The sequence below is a fragment of the Barbus barbus genome (assembly GCF_936440315.1).
Source record: "Barbus barbus genome assembly, chromosome: 29".
NCBI lineage: Eukaryota > Metazoa > Chordata > Actinopteri > Cypriniformes > Cyprinidae > Barbus > Barbus barbus.
In genome coordinates, this window is record NC_136757.1 from 12,265,936 (window position 1) to 12,291,083 (window position 25,148).

The window sequence follows — 25,148 nt, forward strand, 5'->3', positions numbered from 1 at the left end:
GATGTTAAAACAAAATGTTACACTCCTCAGTCTCCACCAACCCACAGATACAAAAATGCAAACATATCTCGCAACAAAATGGCCACATATACTTATACAAACACTGTTTGTAGTCATGCATACAAATCGCCCCCAGACGTCTGACATCATGCACAGACCCCTGGTGCAGTCAAACACAAACACACATGCTCTGAGCAATATCACATAAACATGAACATTAATATGACCCCTGCATGCACAACATAAATCATTCTTATAAACACAACTATAGATGATATTTTACAGTTAAGAATCCAATAATCCCAAATAATCTAAACAAACATAATAAATGCAAACATAATACCCAAAGACGATACAAACACACTTAAAAGCATCTAAGAATTAGTGTACATTACATGCTCTACAAAAATCAACCCACAGACTGTAATCTACAAATCAATTATGTCTTAATCCACACATCTGTGTGCAGAAGCAGTACATACCATGGCCCATAATCTATGAATAATATACACACTGGCAGCCCTGCTCTCTGTGAACTCCAGCAAAGCGCTCCATGTCCTGCTCTTAAACGTGTTTACCCACAGTTTTCTAGTCATGCTCTGCTGAGGCTGACGGTGATGTCACAGAGCCAGCGTGCCACAGGCCCTGTGGGATTATTAATATCTGTACTTTGCTGGAGTTACATAAGAACGGGCGCTGGATTATATCGTTACTGTACAGAAAATGGCTGTGAAGAAAGCGGCTTGAGGAGGCACAGGAACGGGAGATGCCCTGTCTGGGGTGAACATAATCTCCTCTGATGGCACTGCATCTTAAAGGAGTCTGACTAAATGATAATGGAGAAAGAAAGCATCTGAACAGATGTGCAGTGTAGTACTGCTGAGAGGACACATGGCTTGCCTGAGAGGGGGCAAGGGCTATGAATAGAGTCACTCGATAGCAGTCCATTGGGAACTGAGGATGTTGCCTGAGGCAAAAGCTGTAGAACAACCCATCCCCTCCGAGCCAAAACTGAGAAACCTGCTGGAGCTTCACAAGGGTCATTCCACCAAATACGGAGTCACTTTTGTGCCTTTTTATGCAATCAAACATACCATGTTTGAGAGCAAAACTAATTAAACAATTAACATTGACAGGGGAGAGCACACTTCAGCATGCGTGAAACGGGATGAAAACTGCAGGAACAAAGAAAAACGAATTCTCCCAAATCTTCCTTGAAGTATAGGCTATTAACAACATAAAACATTTTAAAAAAACTATATTTTATTCAATTTTTCAATTTTAAAACTTTATTTTTGTTTTTAGCAGAGGACAGTCTTAAATAGTTAACTCTGTTACCATGATTTTGAACAGTAAACTGAAAAGTGGGTATTTGTAGAAAAATCGACATGAAATCTTACTAGCAAACACACTGCAATGCCATAACTGTGAGAACAGGACTATTAATACCTAAAAGAACCATAACTGTCAACCTGGTTATTGTCAGACTTTTTAAGTAGGCTATACCCAGACAGCAAGCACTAGGCCCAGATCCGGCCCACATCTGGCCCGTGTGAAACTATGTTGCTGTCTGGGTATATACTGGACAAAAGTTACAATTTATTATTATAATTATTATTATTATTTTTAAAATAAGTTCTTGCAAGACGCCTTGCTCAACAAAGCTAAATTGATTCGATCAAATATAAAATAGTAATATTGTGAGATGTTATTACAATTTAAAATAACTTTTTAGTGATAATTTAATGTAATTTATTCCTGTGATAGCAAAGCTGAATTGTCAGCAGCCAGTCTTCGGTGTCACACGATCCTTCGGAAATCTTTTGATTATGCTGATTTGCCTCAATAACTTTTGAACATTAATGTGCATCCCAAAATATTTGAACTAGTCAGGGGTGCGTTTCCCAAAAGCATTGTTAGCTAACTATGGTCGTTAGTTGCATTGAACTCTATTGGTAACGACAGAACTTGCGACCATAGTTGTTTTTGGGAAACGCACCCCAGATTAATAAATCAACTAGAGTTATATATGTATTCCAGAAGTAATTCTAGTAGGACAGTTGTCTGTGGAATCTGGCTTTATTGTGACAGAACGTGCAGACTGAGCCCCGCACAAAAATATATTTATCGTGGCCACGATTTACTAAAACGAGGGAACGAATTCTTAATTTGTGGCAGGCTGTATATTTCCCACATGTAATGTGCGGGACTCCATAATTGAAAACCAACCTAAAAAAAAAATTAAAAAAAAAATGCAAATCCTCATTCATACCTATGCATGCACTCACGTTTTCTTGTTGTCCTTCTCTGTGGTTTCCAGTACTCTGCTGCTCAGCCCAACACAGAATCAGAGAAAAGCACTGACTGTCTCATCACTGTTACAAAGAATCACCGTCTCCCCTTTCAGCTTCATCTCTTTATTCACTCACCCTAACCAGGTCAGGTGAGAATTTAATTGATTTATTTCTCACTGGCTTTCTCTCTCTCTCATGTGTGTGTGTGCGGATGCTCTCTTACTGTCTCTGTGGCAGGAACATTTCAGTTACATAATGTCTGTGCTTCTGCCCACTCACTCACAGCTCAATAGCAGAGATAGGATGTCCTAAAAGTGTCATGTCACGAGATGCATTTATTCTCTCATCATACAGTGTAAGTGCATATGGATTTCCCCGACAGTATCCAGACTGTCTTAATAGTGTGAGTGTGTTTGAGGGAGATTTTCACAGCTGCTGTGTCCAGGGTAACATCCATGAGCATCAATGTAAGCACCTGCTTCAGCTTTGTCACACTCACACACACACACACACACAAAATAACATGCTGATTTGCTGCTCAAGAAACAATTCTTACTATCATGTGGTGAATAGTTTTGTTGCTTAATATTTTGTTGAAACTGTGATACATTTTGTTCAGGATTATTTGAAGAATAGCAAGTTTAGCATTTATTTGAAATATATTTTATTTACATTTTTTTGCAACAATGTAAAATATATGCATTGCCACTTAAATAAACGTAATGCATCCTTCCTTAAAGTATTAATTTCTATCTCTCTTTCGGTCTCTCTCTGTACAAGCTTTTGAACACTATAGTATGATAAATATTCACCAATAACAAAAACAGACAGTATGACAGTTTTGAGCAGTGAGTAACTCACATTTATTTTACAATACACTTTGTGAGCATTTGACTGTGTGGTTGGTTACATTCCTGTAAGATACAAAAAGAAACAACACTGAACAAGTGACTAAAAGATGTTTTGTAACATTGTTCACAGATCTGACATCATATTGTGTGGAGCCAGCTGTCATATCATTGAGTAAAAGAAATGAACTTGACTCTTGAATACAAGCATAATTTTTTGTTAATAAAATATATCTTAAGTGCACTTTGCTGGATTTTATTTAACTCCACAATGTCAGTCGGATCTCCCAAGGCACAAAGTACCCAATATTACAAATTGTATTACAAAACATTACTCAATTGTGCGAAATATATTCACCAGCATTAAATAAATAAAAAGACTGAAAGTTACCTCTGGTTGCTGTAGTGAAGTGGCAAAGCAATGTCAAAAAGTAAAGTCTTCGACCATAAATCAATGCCATCTTCTACACAATTCACCGGTAATAAATTCAAGAGCAGTTTTTGAGTTATTGTTTGCAGCAGGACATTTTCAATTTCAGTCAAAACAAAAACACTAATTCTTCTATTTTTTTTTTTTCAAAGGCACAATAATGTTAAAGGGAATGAAGTTTTGCTCTAGGTGACTAATCGCTGTACACTCCAATGAGGATGATGAGAAGAATGATGCTGCACACGGCTCCACAAATGGCAACACAGACCAATTTCTATGTCAGACATAAAAAAAAACAACATGGGAAAATCCACGGTGTATGAAATGAATTACTAAATGTAATTTTACCTTTTTTTGTGTAATTGATTAGAAGCAAATAAACTGGCATTGATTAGAACATACGTGAATCTTTCTTTGAAACCATTAAAACCATTTCTCCTAAAAAGTTGTCACCGTATTCAAACTGGGTTAATTTAGAGACAAAGTGATAGTAGATGAAATAGTTAGTGATTGGGCACTGGGTGTTACCTTGGAAACCATGCTTAGGAAGGATTGGCTGCATTAGAGCTGGAGGAGGCGGAGTTAGTATTGGTTTTAACAGACAGGCCCACAGATAAGCCAACAACTAGTGCGACCACAGCGAGCACCACCAAAACAATAAGAGCAAGAATAATGTGTTTCTGTACAAGACAAAAAGAAGTTGTTACAATCATTGCATTTTTTCCAAGTACTTGCTGTAAAATATTTTGTAGCACATACTGTGAAAGCATAAAGATGAATGTGTTCACCAAATAATGTATATTCATTTAAGGCCTGTATTATTTCTTAAGCATCAATTTAAACATTGTATGTATAGAAAGCCCTCTATGGTTAGTAACAGGTCAGTTAATGACAGATCAGTCATAATCTAAAACATTTAACAGAGCACAGTATTGAGCCTCCTTTTGTGGCATTTATTCCAGTATTTTTCAGCTTAATTACAAAAAAAATACACTAAATGAACAAAACCAACAGCCTAATTACATATTCCTATTAGTATTATATTGTGGCTTCTAAAACATTAGTAAGGTTCTTACCCTGCGTGCCTGCGTCTGGTACCTCACAGCTTTGTTGGTCTCCACTTTAGCTTGGCCGACGTACTCTACTGCATTGTTTACATTCTTTTCAATGTTGTCAATCATTTCACCCTGTACAACATAAATGAGTGAGTTCAGGAATGAAAGCTGTGTAGGTTAACTATTAAGTGAACAAACGATCCCTGATTACTGTATACTGCACCTGGGTCTCAACAAGCATAGCCATGTCCACAAACATGTCATGAAGCTCTTTAATGCTGGACTCCAGCCGCAAGATATCTTTATGTCTAGACTCGATCTCATTAAGGGCCTGACGAGTTATCTGAGAGTCAGAGATGATCTGAAAACACAGGAAATCTTTTAGTAGACTCTTAAAAACAGTGACAGCACAGCATAAAACAAAGGAACAGATCACCCAAAATGAGACACTAAAGGAGAAACTGTAAAGAACTGGAATTCATTTAATTACAAGTCATGTTGACCACTTTAGTCTTTAGAGAATCATATCGACTACTTTATGACTTTTTGGTCTTATCGACCCCAAACTTTGAAATTAAATTGTTAAAAAAGACCCATACGTTGTTCAAAATTTTCACTGTGTACTCCATGTTAGAAATATGAGGGAACATGGGGGTAAATGATAACAGAACTATTATTTTTAGCTGAGGCTGGCCATCCCTTTAAAGTTTAAACAGACAATTACAGAAAATGCAAAGAAAGAGCCAGCAGAGGGTGCTAACTGTTGAAAAATGTGTTGCTCTCATGTCATGCCACATGAACAGAAAACTGAGAAGCCAAAGAAAGCTGGCTGTGGATGAGAGCTGCAGTATATTAATATTTCTTCCAACATCCAGTAAGCCTGGAAAGAGTCGTTTTAAGAAGCAAACTCACATCGGAGGTGAAAATAGAAGGGTTTCCAGTCTCCAGCATCTCTTCCAATTCCTCATTAGTTGTTATTCTTCCAGCTACAAGATTCAGAGTTGTAATAGATTAGTGAAACACTCTTCTCACAAACTGGCCAATCCTGTTCAGGCCATTATTTGTTTGATAAATGGCTGCGTGTGTGTGAATTTGTCAAGGGTAAACATGAAATGATGACCAGCAATTGCTAATAGGCTAGTCCATTTGTATGATTGTTTGGCTTTGTGTCATGGAACAGTGGATGTGTGTACCGTGTGCTTGTAAGTGTGTGTGCGGTCATGTTAATATTCAAGGACATTGCCACTCCCTCGCATATAGGCTTTCGATCACAAAACACATCTTTAAAAATTTTAATCAATATATTGTTTTCTGTGAAGGAGTAAGCAGAATGATTTTCACATAATTGTGAAGTAAATATTCTAGCCTACAAGACTGATTACTCTAAAGTCTTATTCAGGACTATTTAGTGTGGGTTTTATGGCCTTATTTCAGCTACATTTTTCCCCCAAAACTAGTCACGCATAAATTTTTTTTTTCTAAAAAATGAAAACATGTACATCCATCTTGGTCACATAACATCGTAGCACAGTTTGTGCTGAATACAAAAAAAAAAAAAAAAAAAAAATCCATGTTGGTCAATAGTATGTTTTAAGTAGCTGAAATAAGCACAAATATCAGGGCATGTCAAACCTCTCAAGGGCTCCAAAATGACCTCAGACCCCAGAGGGTTAAGTATGCCTTGGGGACTATATTGATTCAGCTGGGAAAATGAGAGGGAACATTACAATGGCTGAAACCATCAATGTAAAGGCCGCTGGAAAAATACACACACTCATATAATATGACCCCCGAGCAATGACCAGCGCTTATATGCATACTTATAACCAGGAAAAATCGTACCATACACATAAAATATATCATCATACATCATATAAAATACACATCACTAAAATAAAGTTTCAACAAATGTTTCCTAACAAATCACACAACCTTTCATGGAAATTGGTTTCAAATGCAAAGTTGAGGTAACTGGGTCTTTATGCAAATCACATCAGTCACATGACTGATAACTCATCCTATCACATGACATTCTGCTCCTGGCCCACTGTGCAGAGGTAAGGCAGGATCTCTGGAGCCCTGTTGCCCAGGTAACACTTGCCTTAGTGTCTCCGGTGACAGCCCACTCAGTTTCATGTGTCGTAAAGCACAGAAAGTACCTCATTAATCCTCTCACACCTGGGACTACTTCACACACACACACACACACACACACACTCGCACACACTACTCAGAGGTCTACACTACATGTCTGACCACAAGTTACTCAAAATAAATTTAAATGCAGCATGTCAGGTGAAAAGAGGGGAAGTGGACAAAAATGTTTAGGCAATCTGTTTGTCCTTATTGAACATAATTCAACAATGAAAAATTAACATTTATTATGAGATTTAATGACAATCATGACAGTTAATGTAAATAAATGATAAACTATTAAAATATAAATTAGTGTTTTGACATTTTGACAAAGTAAGCAGTGAATGACTGGCAAGGTTATGTAAATATGAAAAAAAAGGAAATAAGCTGCGCAATTAAATATCCAATTTTAGCTAATATGTGTCCAATATAAACCTGGGACATTTTTAAAAGCTTTAAGATTGGCCAGAGAACTGATTTGGTACTAATATATCATTCATCCCTAGCAAAAAAAGTTCTCAGAGATAAGTGTTTTGTTTTTTTATTCATATATATATATATATATATATATATATATATATATATATATATATATATATATATATATATGCACAATCCTTTTAAGCAAAAATAAATGATCATTTTAAGGTGGAAATTTGTCAGCTGTTAATGGTCTAGCTTACAGAGCTAGTTTTAAGGTATCATATGTGCTTGTGAATATATATAAAGATTAACATGTGTGACTTACTGATCTCCAGCTGTCTCTGAATCCTGCTTTTGCTTTTCTCTCTGAAGGACATTTGGGCGTCATTATATTGCGTCATGACCTCCACAAACTTACGTGACAAGTTAGTGTACTAAAAAAGGATACAATAAGAGCAATAAATCAATTTGGGATTAAAAATATCATACTGGATGGTTGGATGAAAAAGAAGAGACAAAGATTTCACACCTGTGTTTTCTGAATGCGTGCATCTACTGAGGCTTGATTCATCTGTTCATCTGGAGGTAGATTCTGTTGCATTGCTAAGAAAATAGATGGGAACTTAATAAATTTTCTTGACCAAGTGCATTGATGCTCTTATCTTCACTATCCTCAACAGACAGAAGCAGAACATCCAACTCACATTTGAGGCTGGTCCGGACAAAGTTGGCATTTTTCTTGATTTCCACGGTGAGTTGTTCCAACTCTTCTTTTGTCCCTGAAAGCAAAGGCATATTTTAGAATAAGAGAAATTAATAATATTATTCAGCAAGGATGCATTAAACTGATAAAACGTGATAGTAAAGACATTCATGTTACAAAAGATTTCAATTAAATGTTGTTCTTTTGAACTGTCTATTCATCAAAAAGTCCTGAAAAAATATATTACATTTTCCAAAACATATTGAGCAGCACAACGGTTTACAACATTCATTTTACAAAGAAATGTTTCTTGAAAAGCAATTCAGAATATTAGAATGATTTATGAAGGATCAAGTGACACTGAAGACTGGAGTAATGATGCTGGAGTATTTGCATCACAATTACGTTTCTTCAAAAAAAAAAAAAAAAAAAAAAATCACAATATGACTTTTATTGATCAAATAAATTCAGCCTGGGTGAGCGTAAGAGACTTCTTTCAGTAAATATATTTATATTGCACTACACTGTATATAAATATTATCATTTACAAGATTCAATGATGTTCAAGATTCAAGATGTTCACTTGATATACAACTCAACACATGCTAGACTACAAATAAACCATCAACTATCAAAATTTGAGTATTTTTTTTTTTTTATGAAAGACAACCGTTCCAGAAAAACTGTGCCCCTATAAAGCACTTTTACATTACGATGTTGGAGAAATATTGTGGTGTTATGTGTGAAAATATAAAATGCAGGCAGGTATATGGAAGTGACTATAGATGGCTCTATAAAAAAGGAGAAATAATACACATCCATTAGCACAATCCTCAAACAGATCATTCAATTTTACTATCAACTTGAGAAATAGAAGAAAACACAAGCATACAGTTTGTTGCAGAAACACTCACACCCTCACTGATGTCTTTATCTCAATCTCACATTCCTGCCTGCATGTCCTACACATGCCCTGCAAGTAACAGCAAAACTAACCCAACACACTCACTGAAAATTAAGAATGTGATAGGAAAACTACAATTGCTTGCATGCCCAAACTTGACTCCCTATGGTAACTTTTAAGAGGTCTCTTTTCCCTATTCATTTGAATGATTTTTCTGTACACAGTCAATATGAGTGGATCCCATTTACAATCCCTCATGAACACTGGATAGATATTACTAATGTTTTAACGGTGTGTGAGTACAATGCATGTGAAAAATGTTTTCCCTGAAGCAGTAATGTGATGTGATATTTCCGAAAGAGGAAGCCCATGGTCTTGCGCTGTTATGCTGCTGGGCAGAGAGTTATAAAACAGTTTCTTTGTTCTTGTCTAAACCCTGAGTATCAGTTGTTGTTTTTTTGTGTTGATATGAATGACAAAGTTTGAATGTGTGCTCAAAGACAACAAGAGAAAGACGCAAAGCCATTGTCATCCATTACATAATAAAACAGATTTTGAAAGCTAAAATGAAGTGAGTAATTTGGATAAATTTACAACTCAAATAAGAATCAGTATAAACTAGCTGTGGTGTCATTTTAACCCACTTTCACAATGAAGATTAAACATCGCTAAAACTGGCCTTAAAACAAGTTTAAAAAAAAGTTAAATAAGACTGAAAGGAATAGTTCACCAAGAAAGGAAAATCCTGTCATTATTTACTCACTTTCAATTTGTTTCAACCTGATTGAATTTCTTCCTTCTGCTGAGCATGAAGATATTTTGAAGAATGTTGGTAATCAAACAGCTGCAGGTAGTACTTTTCTCAGTCAAAGTCAATGGCTAACATCAACTGTACGGTTACCCTCATTCTTCAAAATATCTTCTTTTGTGACAAAATAAAAACTTATACAGGTTTGGAGCAACTTGACAGCGAGTAAAAAAAAAAGACAAATTTTTCATTTTTGGGGTGAATATCCATTAAACACAGTGTGAAAGTCTTTCACAGTACACTAAGGGACATCTTAATGTGGCAACCTGGGAGTAAGTGACTCGCTCAAGGGCTCATGGGTGATAGTTCATAAACCACTTCAACCGGCACCACCTTGTCACTTTGCTCAGATTTCACAGTCTTTGAGTAAGGGTGACTTACTCTCATCAGGGTTTGGGGCTGAAAGAATCACACTGTGTTTTCTCTTCACCTCATTCACTAGGGAGGAGATCTTGTCAATGACACCTCTGACCTCCTCCACCTGAAATAAAGAAAAGCGAAGTTCAGAAACTTACTATTCTTCAATAGTTTTACTTCAGTGCGCTTCTAGACATTAACTACTAGGGATGCATGTTACAACATGTTTTGTTATGAGATTTCTCTTTCCATTATAATGTTGTGATGCATAATATCAGTGGCACAATTTAAGATTTTGTTTTTGATTATTTAAATGATGAATTCATTTAAAAGGTGCTGATTTCAGTGTTACTGTTAACAAAAACTAAAAAAAAAAAAAAAGTTTAAATAAACTGAAACAAATATCACACGAAATATTACTGGCAGCCAACTAAAATAAAACAAGTTAAAGTAGGCTACTAAAATTTCATACAGGTGACTGACTGTACTTTTCTGAAAAAATCCTGCATGAAGCCATCTCTCTCCATGGACACAGTGACACCCCCATCTTCACTGGCACTCTGCCTGCCCTAAAACAAGCCACAAAGAGACACATTTCTCAAGCATGGAGAAAGACACCACACTGATATGAGCATGGGAAGTAACTTAGACATAAACAGTAAAGAACGTCAAATATGTGTTAGTTTACGTAAAATGTTGTATTTCTGTAAGTAAAAACACTGATATCAATATATTATTGCCAATGTTAACAATTAGCCTAATTGGTTTATTATTAATCAATCACTTGCCCCTTTCAAATCAGCCAGTCGGTCCCTCATAACAATGTTGTTGAAATGTCGATTATCTTCTGTTGTGTACACGTCCCTTGCGCGTTAAAGTCCATCGCAAGTCCTGACCAGACCGCGACAAACTAACGTATGTCGGAGAAAGTACATTAATTCACCTTTGGGGTTCGTAACTTCTCGATAAAAGCTTATAAATAAGGTGTTTACGTTCAAAGAGGCATCCAGTTATGAAGCGTTGTGTGTCTGTTTGGTTTCATTCAGCGTCCTGTCTTTTTCTCTTGAAAACATGGGCGCAGCTTACACTACACTGCGCCGTAGTAACCATAGAAACAGCATGGCGTTGACAGATCGTTTCATTTTTTCTGTATCTCTTTACTGTGCGTTTCGATTAAATGGATATTACCATTCTCATTGTCCTTATTCAAGTCTCAATTTTAATCCTGAAGACGCAGCAAATAGAAGACGTTATCACGTGGTTACTTTTTTCAGCACTCTTCTGAAGGGACCAATCAAAAACATTTCCGTTTACCAATTAAGCAGCGGTCTACTTTTAAGCCTTTATATAAATTACACGGGCATATTTAACTTGTATGTCGAGTGACAACACTTCAGTTATTTTGAATATGTCATTGTCCGCATTAAGATAAACAATGTCCTATGATTTCACTTTCCGAGCCCTCATGCGCCACCTGCAGTTAATCTTTAACAGTTATTAGTGAGATTTCCCAATAATTTTTTCTTCTAATATTTAGCGACACGAAACAAGACGATGACATCGAAGAAAACTGGGTTGTCCGCAATAAACTTTAATGTCAAAATAACAATTTCAAGTTTTGCATAACATTTTCACCTGTCCATTAACGCGTATGCCAATATTGTCTCAAATCCTTCTCACTGTTGACTAAATTATAGCAAGAACCTAGCCATGTTAAACTTGAGCTTTATTCTAGCATCGATGCACTTCAATCCTGATGTGTCCCTTCAAAACATCAATACAATCCTAAATTACAGCTTTCTGTAAAAAAACTTCTGCTCTTCCCAACACAGATGTGTTACCTTTTTGTCTTATGATATAATCAACACTACAATTCAATTTACAAAATAAAAGTATCAGAGCTGCAACGTGATAAACAGAGCAGCAACATTTAATTTTTTGACAAATATGAAAACCATACATGCATATGATATAGTATGTGAACGCTGAAGGTATTAATCAGATATAACCATTTATCTTTTATACTGGAAACCAGAAAATAAATGTTTACTTAATTCCATCAACCGTCTGGGCCTCTAAATATAAAGTCCAAGAAATCTGCGATTTGAACCATCCGTTTACACACAAAAAATACATGTTCTTTATCGTTACAAGACACCAGAACAAGAACAAAGATAAATAAAAGTAGAACCATATGCATTTGCCATTACAAACAGAAAACTTTGTACCTGCTTCTCTCTGAAAACACTACACTTAGAAATATAAACAAACATTCTTCTGACAGTGTACTTTTTTTGCTACAACTCAATCGACTTGGAAAAGAAACTAATAAAAATGGCCCTATCATTCTTCAAGGCCCTGCAACTTATCACTGCAATGCAGGTTACAGGTAGTATAAGAAGTCATCCAGGTTCATGTTGGGCTCCTTGTGAATGCTCTGACCAACCAGGAAGGCCAGTTTGTGGGCGTACTGACATGGTGCAGGCACTCGGACAATACCCTTAAGATAAAAAAGAACCACCACAAAGAATGTGTGAGGACACATTATTATAGACTATTAAGAGTAGAGTGATACTGATGTAGTGGTCTACATTGGTTATTACCTGCCAGTTGTAGTACATGTGGCAGAGTTTGTAGGTGAGTCTCTGCATGTGATCAGGTTTGAGGCCGCTGTTGTCAAACACCACGTTGTAGTGAGTAGGTGCGACGCAACCAAAGCGCACAGCCTGACTCACTATGAAGAAATCGTACCTGAGTGTAAGCAGATGTAGTGCTGAATAAATGTGAGCAGTTAGCATTACTTGACAAAAAATAGCAAATATTAAAAGTGGGGTATGCATTTTTTCAAAAACATTTTAGAAAACTGAGTTGGACCCAATACCAAAACAAACTGGTAGCCAATCAGCAGTAAGGGGCATGTCTACTCATGATGCAGAGGAGAGTGCTCAGTGCACATGACGGACATTAGCCGAGCGACGACAGAAAGATAGAGATGGCAGACAAAAAAAAACAAGAGGAAACCATCTGCGGAACAAAAGTCGGCTTACACCGTGTCTACACCGGACACGACAGTACGGTGGCCGAGAGAGCTCAATGCACTGCAACTTCAGAAAACCCATGCAAATAGAAAAAGCACCAGGAAATCAAGAAAACATCAATTTGACAGCAGGTGCTGCAAATGCTCACAACACAAAGTAAGAAATGCACTGCAAATGCTCACAACAACCAAATAAAGAATTGTATTTGCAGCTTTTTTCTTTATTTGGTTGTGCTGTGAGCATTTGTAGCGCGTGTTTTCTTAATTTGCAGGTGTTTTTCTATTTGCAGCGTGTTGAGCTCTCTCGGCCACCGTAGGTCTGTCTACACTGGACGAGACAAAGCAACCGTTGAAAATCATTTGAAATTTATCAATGTGTCATAATTAGAATGTGGCAGCAGTTTACTGTCGGGGATTTGACGTGTTGGGGCATCCAGTGTAGATAAGCATCACTGACTAAATGTCTTCAGTTTTCGTCGACTAAAACTAGACGAAAATAGTCATGGATAATTCTGACTAAAATGCTCAGACTTTTAGTTGAATGAAACTTGACTAGACTAAAGAGTATGAACATGACAAACTAATAAAAACTAAAATGACAGCTTCATACAAAGACTAGACAAAAACAAATTAAAACAGGCCACCAAAAACAACTAAATGGGACTACATTTTTAATTAAGTAAACATTGTCTTAATTCTACAGTAATAATCACTTAACATAAATCCATGGTATTAACAGATTGCAAACTGCATTTTTTCTTTGAAACATGCAGCACTCATATCTAAAATCATAGCCTTTTGCTAAGTTTAGTCACATTAGGTAGTATCTTGACCCTAGTTTTTCTGTCCCCAGATATAAAACATCTTAAAATGACATTTGTTATTCCATTTAAGACCTTTTGTGTACTTAAATTGGTTTAAAATGAAGACATTTTATGATTTTTTAAGGCCCCATCTGGACCCCGTGATTTATGGATACAGACCAGGCGCAATGACTCTATACGCACCACTCTGGACGAGTGACTTCAGTGTCAATGACTGTCCCCGGAGGAGGGTTGGCAATTTTGCCATCGATCCGGGCAAAGAATCTGGAGCTGATGCGCTTTTTCACCACCACTACTGACAGCTTGGGTCTGTATGAAAAATGTAAATATGATTGCAACCAACGGAATTCAAAATCCCCAAAGTGTAAATGTCAACATTAAGTGTGGCTCACTCGTAATCCTGCCCCATGGTCTTGATGGACTGCATGATCTGAGGGACTTCGTAGTCCACCACGCTCTGCAGCATGCCGTCTCCAACTCCATCTCGGTACACAATGATCCGGGAGGGCAAAGAATTGTTGTACTTCAGATAGGCCTTCAGGGCAGCTGAAAAGACAAATAGCTTCAGTATAGAGTGCTGCAGTAAACAATTTTAATTAATAAAAAAAAAAGTTTTTTTTTAATGGCTTTTGGATTGCAGAAAATAAGATGTGACCAAAATAAATTAACGAAACCTATAATAATCTAAAAGATTATATTGATCAGTTAACACAACTTATGTATTCTGAAGCCTAAATATAATAGCCAGAAGTAAAAAGATAAAAGTTAGACTATTACTTAAGCTATTATAAATGAACCACTATCAAGCTACCAACACTTTTTTCAATGTTTATTTAAAATCTACAAGCTGGAAAATTGTTAAAGCGCACTAGTGAGTAAATGAAACATTTCACACCTTGCAATGACCCTTTTAGTGCATCAATGATCTCCTGACCACGGTTCTGCAAGACACACTTGGAGAACCACCTAAAAAGGTAACAAAAGTGACATTATACAACAATTATGAGTATCTAAAATATTACCATTTATTAACTCTAGTCTATAAACTGTAGTACTATTCGTGACAATAAGTTGTGTTTTATTGCTCAACCAGTCCAACATAATACTGAGCACAAACTTTTAAATGTATCTGGTTAAACAATGCCATTTTCTAATTATTATATTACCTGGACATGCCCTGGTTCAGACTGGCCACCAGTGCTCCGATGGATCTCTTGCCAGCAGCAGTATCATGGTAACAGTCTATGCCCACAATCATCAGCTGCCGAAGCTGAAAAACAAAGATTCATTGTGGAATCTGACACTTGGCAAAAGCCTGCAGAACAGCAATAATTTGAGTCTTACTGGGATTTCTACACTCCACAGCTCTCCTCCCATTTTGCAGTTCATCTGCAAAGCAATCTTGGTGGCCACAGTCATAAGTGCTTGAGGTTTGCTGATGGTGCGAGACACCACACACTGACTAGGAGTAGGGCAGTCCACACACAGGTACTTCTTTACACAGTCATACTTGTCCTTTCGATTGGTAGGCAGGATCACAACCACCTATGAAAGGCATAGCAGCAGTTTTGAAAGAAATGCTCTGGATATGCAAATCGCACATGCATGTGATTGCCAGGCTCACCATCTGTGTTTCACGTGCTACGTTTTGTTGCAGGGCTCTCAGAAGAGATTCCTGACGATCCTCATACTCAATCCTGCTTGGACAGGAATAATTATCAACATGAAAATGAAATTCAAAGATTTTATATTTATATTTCAAAATTTCACATAACTCACATGATGGCCCTCTGCATGCGGATACCCATGGGCCCAGACACTTTGTTGAGAGTTTGAAGCAGAGATTGGGCAACATCCGCATTTCGCCGCGTGTAGAACATCAACCAGTTGTCCAGATTCATGCAGCTAATCAGAGGAAGACCTCTCATTTCTTTAGCCCAGTCTGCTGTCCATGGATTATACTCATACTAATGGATGAAAATTAAAATGAACAAGCCTGTTACATTATGAATGGCTGCTGGGATATGAAGTCATCTCTCTTACCGCTCTGCCTCCCTGGATGATCCTCTCGGAGGGCAGAACTCTTCCATTCAGACTCAGCAGTCGATTCTCAAAGCTCAGACCCCAAGTAGTCAGTTCATTCTGCACGTCTGCATTTCTAAAGTGAAGTAGAGTGGATGTGAGAGTTGATAAGAAATAACACCACCAAATTTAAACAATACATCAATAGGACTCACGTAGAATCTGTACTAGGGGTGTAAATCGAATGGTTCGTCACGATACTTGCCGATACTTCAAAAAATTCTATGATACGATTACGATTCGATAGTATATCGATCCACATATTGATATTATATACCTACTTTTAATAAAAAATGTAGATGGCTGTTTACTCACAAATGCAACAAAAATATTAACATGAACACTTCTGAAACGTTCACATCCTGTATCTCAATTGGGACATTCACAACAACAACAAAAAATAGGCCCACACTTTTATTTTTTAAAATAAAGAAAATAAACAATTGGAAAAACAATTCTGGCTGCTACTATGGGCTCAGTGATAAAAGTCTTTTCTACAGACAACCAAATTTTCAGCTCAGTCTAAAATAAACTTTCAGGTACGCTACAGAAATGTAATCAAATGTAAAATAACGGCAGTCTTCACTGTATAAATTAAATATAGATTAATCATTTTTGATGTTACAAAGGTTACACCCCTAATTTGTACCTGTTGATGTTGGAGATTAAGCGGTTAATTCTGCTCTCTCTCTGTTCAGGACTCAGCCTTGTGTGTGAGGCAAGATCCTTCATGATGTTGAAATCAGCACGCATCTTATCTGTCAGACCTTCACAAGAAATGCACGCACATCAGATTTGTTTGCAACTGAAGACTAAAAACATTAAATCGTTTTACTCCATATTGCACTCTATTAGCTTAAATGTCATCTACAAGATAGTGTATTCATACCAAAATTACATATACCACTGGCCATCAACTTGCAAATCATGAGCTGTCTTAGATCACATACTGATTAGGTAGTGGAATTAAACGGGGAACAAATTTACAAGTTTCACTCCCATGGCCTCATGGGATAGCAAAGCACCGGCACTTCAGAATCTCAGCAGAAGTAGCAGGTCATCCAGGTACTTTCCATTTGTTGTTTTATGAACAGTGAATTCATACATACTAATTTTACATACTGACTTTCTATATATGGTTTGTCAGTGTCTTCAGTTGTTCTAAACTACAGAATACTGTCTATATATGAAAAAGGATGAGTCCTTCAATATGCCTCACCCCAGCTTCCTATTCAATTGAAATAGACAATAATACATAACATGAAAGAAAACCCACGCTCAAGGCATTTTAATGAATCTTCAAAAAGGACTTAAGCCGGGCTCACACTGTGCGATTTTTAAAAAGTCCTTTAGATTGTACTTGTCAGACTGTACGAACATGATGATGTCACACTATGGGATCTCAGTTGTCATTAATGTCAGACTGTACGGCAGTCAAGACGAGTTAAAAACGGGTGCGCGCAAGAAAACTTGTCCAGAGTTTTACATTATCAACCCATACACGTCCAGTGACTGCGAACTGCAGGACCGAAATATTGGCTATCATGAAAAGTATATGAACGGCATAAATACCGGTGTATTTAAGAAGAATAATGTATGCAGCTCTACACACCCACATGAAAACAGCGGCACAACCAGTGTTTATATATAAAAGGCAACATAGAAGATAAATTCCATGAGCGGAGGACGGGATCGCCGGAGTTTATGTCTGATAAAATAATTCTTTAGCATTAATTCTGCTCATAGCTTGTCTTGAAAAACGGAGAGTTTGACATTCATCGTAGGGGTAGTGACACTGCAGGACTGTACGCCAAATCTTCTGACTGCCAGAATTTCGTCGGAGGTGAAATTTGAACGAAACGCCCATTAATCGGCTGTCTGTGAACATGTCAAACCAGCGATCAAAGACTACAGATTTTAGCCTAGGATTATAGGAATCTTTTAGGATTTTCAAAATTTGTCTCAGACGCACAGTGTGAGCCGGGCTTTACCTGTGAGGTAGCAGAACTCTGGGACGAGCATGGCAGGTCCTGGTGGAGGCCGACCTGATGGCCCCAGTCTCTTCACGTGACTAACCAGAAGAACCTGGTTGCCATCTGTTATGTCCAGACCATATTGCTGGAGAGGAGGCAAATAAATTGAGTGTGACAGTAAAATTCTGCAACTAGTGTCATAATAATTCTCTGTATCATTAAGTTACCGTTTTGAAGTAGTTCTTGAATGAGATCTCCGTATCTCCCTTCTTAAATGTGTTGTTGGGTGTATGATCCCAGGCGATGTCATCAATCCTGTACGTCTTGTTATTGTACCTATAAACGATAATTTGTTACACCCCGTTACTTGCTACTTCACAATTCCAATACATTAAACAACTTTTACAAATTTTAAAGCTTTTAAAGTAACAAATCAAAGAAAATCTCACACTATCATTTAAATTGTTGGGGTCAGTAAGATTTGACAATGTTTTCTAACTAAATGCTTGTCTCTTTTGAACTTTCTATCCATCAAATAACCCTGAAAGAAATGTATCACGGTTTCCAAGAAAAATATTAAGCAGCACAGCTGTTTTCAACATTGTTCATAAACGTTTCTTGACCAGAAAATCAGCACATTAGAATGATTTCTGAAAGGTCACGCGACACTGAAGACTGGAGTAATGGCTGCTGAAAATTCAGCTTTGCCATTATTTTATATCAATGTTTCCCCTAGGTTTTTGGCTTTGGGTGGGTGGGGGTTTGGATCCGTTTGAATTTTTCTGGTTTCCTTTTTAATGGTTAAATTAAATTTTATTGATTAAAAAGCATGTCTAGCTAATTCAATTTCAATTTAACATCAACTTATTAAAATCTTAACAACAATTACATTTAGGGTCTTATGAAATGTTTTATTTTTACGAACCTTATGTTTTTTTGTTACCAAATTCTGTGTTTTGCATGAACACAGCATAAAAACAAGTTTAATTTATTCTTACAATAGCCCTATGTTTTTTTTTTCCCCCTCGGAAATTCTGTGTTGTGAATTACAAATTTTAAGGCATAAAACATTCATTTAATTTATCTTTTAATTAATGAAAATGAAACAAATTTTATTTTTTGGAAAATAAAGGGGATTTAATATTACAATTAAAAACATTGATGAAATATTGTATGATTATCCCTTAAAAATAAGGTTTTAATAATATTTGTAGTAGCCTATTACATACAATCTACTGAACAATAGTAAAGTTGGCTATTTCTGCCGCAATGACTTCAAGGAAAACAAAACTTTAATTTGACTGGCTGACGTGAATACCTTTACATGTGTGTATATGATATGATGAGGATAGTTTTACTCGAATGAAACGGTCAAATGCTCATGAAGTGACTCTCAGAGTGGTTCTGGAGATGTTGTTCATGCATTTATGTCCTCATTAGTGAGACGACAGACACTAATATCACCGGAAGCTTCACGCGCACTTCAGTAGTCTGCACCAATCATAACAGAGACACGCAGAATTCATATTTAAATAGTCTTTTTGCGGCTTAATATTTACAAATACAAGAATACGTTTGTATGTGTGCGCGCGCATCGGGGCTGAACTTGTGTGTGTGTGTGCTGAACTCCGCTGTGCACGATACAGAGAGTGCGACTATGCAGTGTAAAGACCGAAATGACACGCCGTCGGGTAAATAAGATAAATAACATAAGGCTATTTAGTTTGTTTAATAATCTGTTCTATGGGAAAGATAACTTTAAATGACTTCTGTTGTGATCTGGCGCTATAGAGAAAATAAATTTGCAAAGGACCGCCTCCCTAAAATAATGGTAGGGGAAACACTGTATATGATAATATTTCACACTATTACTGTTTTACTATAATATTGCAATCAAATAAATGAAAACGAGCATAAAAGAACTTAAAGAAATTTTACCAACCCCAAACTTTTGAACAGCAGTGTCCATGTGTGTAAATGTGTGCTCATTTTACTTAGTCAGAATGATCAGGCCCACAAGCTCCTTGGTGCAGGCTTCAGGGAAGCGCTGGTCTCCACACTGCTGCCTCAGACTATACATGAAGTCAAGGACAGTCTCACTGCGCAGAACCTTGTGACTCACATCAGAGCACAGCATGATACTGGACTCGTACTGAAGGATGGTGGTCATGAATCCAGGCCAAATCGTCAGCCTGCAAACAGATTTAGAAAGGCTCCAATGTTCAATCACTTTCCAACAGAAGGTAAATGTCACACAACACATTTGTTTCAAAACCTGTGCTGGGGTATGTTGAACGGATCATCAGGGTTGTAGTAATGACGTCCGATCTGCTGCATGTTTAGTATCCTCAGAATTCTACAGCAAAATAAACAGGGGTGCAAATTAATTACCTTGTAAACACCACTATTTCAAGCAGAGTGCTATCTGTGATTACCTCCTGAAGAGGATGTTATAAAACTGCAAGCACACAGGAGAGGATGGCGGGAGCTCGTTGGTCAGCGTAACCGTGATCTCAACCTTCTCTCCGTTTCTAGTCTCACTGCACAGGACTGTCTCCTACAGATAAGGCAATTTATCATTGACAACCAAATCAAATCCACACTCCAAAGCCTCCCTTAAAGGGATAGTTCACCCAAAAATGAAAATTCTGTCATCATTTACTCACCCTCAAGTAGTTCCAAACCTGTATGAATTTCTTTGTTCTGCCGAACACAAAGGAAGATATTTTGAAGAACGTTTGTAACCAGGCTGTTTTGGGGCACCACTGACTTCCATAGAAAGAAAAAAAAATGCTATGGAAGTCAATGGTGCCCCAGAACTGCTGTTTCCCCACATACTTCAGAATATCTTCCTTTGTGTTCAGCAGAACAAAGACATTCATACAGGTTTTGAACTACCGGAGGGTGAGTAAATGACAGAATTTTCATTTTTGGGTGAACTATCCCTTTAAGAGGCACTAAAATTATGAGCACTCTCAGGATCTGGAAACATACAGTATTGTGCAGTTTGTTAGGGAGGAAGAGAATGGCTCCATCAAAAGTGTGTGCTTTGCCCAGAGTCTCCTCGTGTTGGAAAAGTAAAGCCGAGCGCAAACGTCGGGACTCCATAGGTGGCTTGAAGTCCACGTGGTACTGATACAAAGCCCACAGAGGTCGTGAAAGCAGACGCATGAAATTGGCCCTCAGCTCAATGGCAGTGCCTGAAACACCTGTTACAGGAAGAGGGTTAAATCTAACATCACACTACATTGCTACAACATTAGAACAGGGATGTGGGAAACGTATACTACTGATTAAAAGTTTGGGGTCAAAAAAACTTTAATAGTAGTTCAAAGTCCCTAATGCTCACCAAGGCTGCATTCATTTGTTGAAATAAAAACTAACATTATGAAAAACTACTACAATTGAATGTATATTTTCTTTATTGAAATATATCTTAAGGTTTATTTTAATCCTGTGATATTAAGCTGAATTTTCAGCAGTCATTACTCCAGTCTTCAGTGTCACATGATCTTTCAGAAATCATTCTAATATGCTGATTTGGTTCTAAAATAGTTTTTGGACAAGACTCTTTGGTTAATATAGAATATTTAAAAGAATGTATGTTTTTGAACATTGAATTTTGTCACAGATTTGTCTTTAACAAATACTCCCACTTAAAGTGTCGTACTTAATCCAATTAATAATCAAATCAAAGCTGGGAAATCAAGAAGCCAGTGCCACTAAGCAGTCAAAACATTTGCAAAAGAGCAAAAATCAAGTCTTGCTCATTAAATATGGTGTTACCTGTTTTGGACTCTTTCACATGTTCCATTAGCTGGCGAGTGTGGACACCAGAATCATGGAAATCTCTCCTGCGTCCACCTCTTTCCCCAATCTTCACCTGCTGAAAGCCTGCAGAAATCTGCATCATCGCTACAAGGAGAAAATAAGCAAAAGAGTGAGAAATGGGATGAGGGAACATCATCTTAGCAAACATGCAACAGTCTTCCCACTTGCTGCTCTAACGCACTTACCTTCTTCAGACATGGCTCCAGGAGCAGGTTTCTGTCTCCCTCTCCCCACCAGCTGTCCTTCAGGTGCAGTGGGCATAAAAGGCTTTGCTGCCTCTTGTGATACAAATGGTTGCTGCAGAGGAATTAGTAAAATAAGTTATTTAAATAAACAATAATATCATATTCCTCTAATATAAACTCACCGCGCCAGGAGCAGCAGGCTCCTGAACACCTCTGCCTCTGGATCTAGCTCTTGCTCGTCCCGTCATATTGGTGCTTCTCTAATGCTTTGGTTTGTGTCAGTTCAAAGTGCTGTACACAAGTTAAGATTACAACACAGAATATTATTGTTTAATCATTCTACTGTATGGCGCGCAACTGCCACTTGAGGGTTATTCAAACTCTAATAATTACAAGTAATTAAACTTTTTTTTTAATACAATAAAATGTGTTTTTAACGAAACAGTTTTCCGTCTACATTAAAAAAATGCACTCTCTTTATTAAAGTTTTTACGAGTTTTCTGTCAAGTGCGCGCTTGACACGTGCAAATGATTAATGTTAGGCCTACAAATCACATTACTAAGTGATAATCGTTTAACGTAAATGTCATCCATTGCTACAGTGTGACATTCTGGGACACAATATTAAACCATAGTACTTAATTACATTACTAAGTATTAAATTGGTTGTGTCCGTTCAGCACGTGCTTGGCGCGCTAGGCCCTGGTGTCTGTAACAAAGTTCTAAAATTCGTCTGCTGAGACAGAACAAAGTTTAAAAGCTTACTTGAATGATTCGAAATATATATAAACCTGTCTTAAATACTCAAGGAACGTGCTCTGTCATCGTGTACATAATAGTGCAACTGATATAACGTTAGTTAACGACTCTTAATTGGCCAACAGTAACCAGAAAATGACTAATCTTAAATTTTGTGGTTTAAGACATTTTACACGGTATTTCAATTGTTTATAACATAAGAAACAATTTCACAACTATCAGGAGCAATCAAATGACTAATTATATATGCATAAGGTCGAAAGAAAAATGAGAAATCTACGACCAACTCTTACCCTTGCCTCGACAAGCGCCAAATGATGTTCAATTAACTCCTGACTGGCAGTTACCCCGATTTCTTCTGTATCCCTCCGCTGCTAAATATATTTATCATCTAATTTAGTTCATATTTTTCAGAATAATTCATGCTTTACCGTCTTTTCAAGTCGTAATTACTTATTTTGATTGAAAAGTTTGTTGTAAATGGAATGGAAAAAGGTTGTTGAGGAAAACTATTTTATTTGGAAGGATACGAAACTGCCTGGTCCTGTTGACTCATGTTATAATAATTATAGATGTTCACCACCAGATGGCGCTCTAATACACAAAACACTACTGAATGTTGTGAAAGACACGTTTCAAGTCGTTAATAACAATAAATGTTGCTCACAATAATATTTTAATTTCTGAGATGTCCTTAAATATCTTGGGGTGGTTCAGTAACGAAACTTTCTAACTCAAGTTCCCTATTAGAAGTGGAAAACATTAATCGATTATTTACTTAAGACAAATTTAATGTATTATTATTTACTGATCAATAAGCAGAGCAGTTAATGGTCATTGTACTACAGCTGTAACATTCAGGTGCTTCCCAACAGATTTCAGTAGATATACCCCTACAAAATGTCCCTTTTGGTGAGAAAGAAGTTGCTACTTTTTACCCCCTAGAATAACAATTTGCAATGCTCCTTTCATTATAAATCATTTACTGTAAATTAAGGGAGGCTTAACATATGTCACAATGTATAATGTGAGATGTTCTTTTAGTTTAATACGCTCCTGTCTGCTCCTGGTCAAGAAAGTTACATCTGGTAGGCAAACGAGATGTAAGCATCTTTTCATGCTCCTGCAGTGTGAATATCTGTTTGCATTATCCATCATTTGTTTTGATATAAGTATGATCAGAAAAAGATCTGGGATGTACAAAAACAGGCTTTACATGAATACTGAATGGTTATTTTTCCTAATTTCTGCCATCTTCAAAAAAAAGTCCCAGCATGTATTAGAACAGATCTGCCATTTATCAAGCAACACATCTTGTTTTGCTGTATTTGCTTGATGATTAATAAATGTAGGTGTCATAACTGCACATTTGGACCTGATGAATGTTTTTGGATGAAAAAAAGAGTGTTTAAACTGTATATCCTCTATTACTTTTTATTATTTTTATTTATTTTATTTTTTTTTAAGGTGAAGGCCCGTTCACACCAAGGACGATAACTATAATAATAATGACACAGAAGCACAACACTGTTGGATTTACTTTCAGAATGATTTTTTTTCAGCTGATGAATGATAAAAACACTGACAGCCAATCAGGATCCACGTGACTTCAAAGACCTTGAGCATTTAACCTGTTAACCCGCATCGGCCCGCGGGCGGGCCGGAAGGGCGTGGTCGGGCGTGGTCGGACTTTTTATTACCTTTGTTTTAGAACAATATTCAATCAATTATCATTAACTATATATCATTTGAAAGCTAAAACACTCAAGATTAACGATGTGAGCTTGTTTTTGAAATCAATACACCAGAGAGGAAAGGGTTAACAGAAATGCTGAAAGACCGGCCATTTAAAATGAACAAAGCGAACCGCAGTACTCACGTTTGATCGCCAATAGCGCTGGTCAGCTCAGACTATTCCAAGACACACCAGCATACATTTCAAGAGAAGGGTCCACTCTTCAAAATGCATCCACTTTTTAATCCAAAACAACGAAAAAATAGGGGAAAACACGATAGATCCTCCTTTGTTTACATAAGCGATTCGAGTTATAGTTATCGATAGCGTCCATTTTCCAATAAATATCGATTATAATTCGTATTCCAGCTTTGAAACGCCATCTATTTCCAGCAGAATCGTCTCTTCCGAGTAAGAATAGCCCTCCCTCGTCTCTCTCCTTCAATCGCAGGAGCTGTTATAACCCGGGACAGTAAGCGCGTCCGTGAATGGGTCAGCGAGGTGTCAATCCGGACACATCACAATAGGGGTGTTTGAAGCCAGCCAATGCCTCGCCAGCACAGTTTTGATGGATGGAAATGTTAGCCAACCACAAGGACGTTTAAAGTGATTGACAGTTTGAATAGTTTACGTAAGATTGTTTAGAGAATAGCTCGGCGTATTGTCCGTGTGTTTTCGTGCGCTCTCGGGTTACGCATGAAGCGTACACATAATGGCGTCGCAGCGCTACACAGACTGGCTATCAGCGAACAGATGTTGTCCAA

The 25,148-nt window shown here is 37.2% G+C and overlaps 2 protein-coding genes across 12 annotated transcripts; both read right to left on the minus strand.

Moving 5' to 3' along the window:
* Positions 1-3,130: 3,130 nt before the first annotated feature.
* LOC306849509 (syntaxin-2-like) lies at positions 3,131-11,440 on the minus strand. Of its 10 annotated transcripts, none has more exons than XR_013782340.1 (13): positions 10,951-11,342; positions 10,747-10,868; positions 10,447-10,527; positions 9,983-10,082; positions 7,891-7,965; positions 7,716-7,789; positions 7,512-7,620; positions 5,540-5,613; positions 4,851-4,988; positions 4,649-4,759; positions 4,101-4,252; positions 3,534-3,846; positions 3,131-3,208 (listed from the first exon to the last, which is right to left on the minus strand). XR_013782340.1 is itself a non-coding variant. In XM_079384596.1 (12 exons), exons 2-11 carry the CDS (start codon positions 10,774-10,776, stop codon positions 4,115-4,117), a joined length of 930 nt encoding a protein of 309 aa, XP_079240722.1. In that variant the 5' UTR covers positions 10,777-10,868; positions 10,951-11,342; the 3' UTR covers positions 3,131-3,846; positions 4,101-4,114. The 10 variants fall into 10 exon arrangements, 5 of the variants coding, with proteins under 5 accessions (XP_079240722.1, XP_079240724.1, XP_079240720.1 ...); XR_013782343.1 differs by having other exon boundaries at positions 10,431-10,527; positions 10,951-11,021; XR_013782339.1 differs by having other exon boundaries at positions 10,747-11,440.
* A 79-nt stretch (positions 11,441-11,519) lies between these two features.
* LOC306849215 (piwi-like protein 1) lies at positions 11,520-23,219 on the minus strand. 2 transcript variants are annotated; one of them, XM_079384094.1, is made up of 21 exons: positions 23,180-23,219; positions 22,073-22,181; positions 21,891-22,002; positions 21,661-21,789; positions 20,869-21,083; positions 20,310-20,431; positions 20,150-20,230; positions 19,869-20,066; positions 18,102-18,210; positions 17,893-18,019; positions 16,551-16,668; positions 15,863-15,977; positions 15,599-15,786; positions 15,444-15,516; positions 15,164-15,364; positions 14,986-15,089; positions 14,715-14,785; positions 14,212-14,365; positions 14,003-14,128; positions 12,562-12,709; positions 11,520-12,458 (listed from the first exon to the last, which is right to left on the minus strand). In XM_079384094.1, exons 2-21 carry the CDS (start codon positions 22,136-22,138, stop codon positions 12,342-12,344), a joined length of 2,574 nt encoding a protein of 857 aa, XP_079240220.1. In that variant the 5' UTR covers positions 22,139-22,181; positions 23,180-23,219; the 3' UTR covers positions 11,520-12,341. The 2 variants fall into 2 exon arrangements, with proteins under 2 accessions (XP_079240220.1, XP_079240219.1); XM_079384093.1 differs by having other exon boundaries at positions 22,943-23,203.
* Between the last annotated feature and the right edge of the window lie 1,929 nt (positions 23,220-25,148).

Excerpts from the sequence above, each read along its gene's own strand:
- LOC306849509 (XM_079384596.1), bottom strand. The coding sequence starts at position 10,776 with ATGAGGGACCGACTGGCTGATTTGAAAGGG. Across the intron at positions 10,528-10,746 it reads GACTGGCTGATTTGAAAGGG|GGCAGGCAGAGTGCCAGTGA; the intron begins GCAAGTGATTGA and ends GGCTTGTTTTAG. Across the intron at positions 7,966-9,982 it reads AGCCCCAAACCCTGATGAGA|GGACAAAAGAAGAGTTGGAA; the intron begins GTAAGTCACCCT and ends CTTTGCTTTCAG.
- LOC306849215 (XM_079384094.1), bottom strand. The coding sequence starts at position 22,138 with ATGACGGGACGAGCAAGAGCTAGATCCAGAGGCAGAGGTGTTCAGGAG. Across the intron at positions 15,365-15,443 it reads TAGCACGTGAAACACAGATG|GTGGTTGTGATCCTGCCTAC; the intron begins GTGAGCCTGGCA and ends TGCCTTTCATAG. Across the intron at positions 14,786-14,985 it reads CTGAACCAGGGCATGTCCAG|GTGGTTCTCCAAGTGTGTCT; the intron begins GTAATATAATAA and ends TTACCTTTTTAG.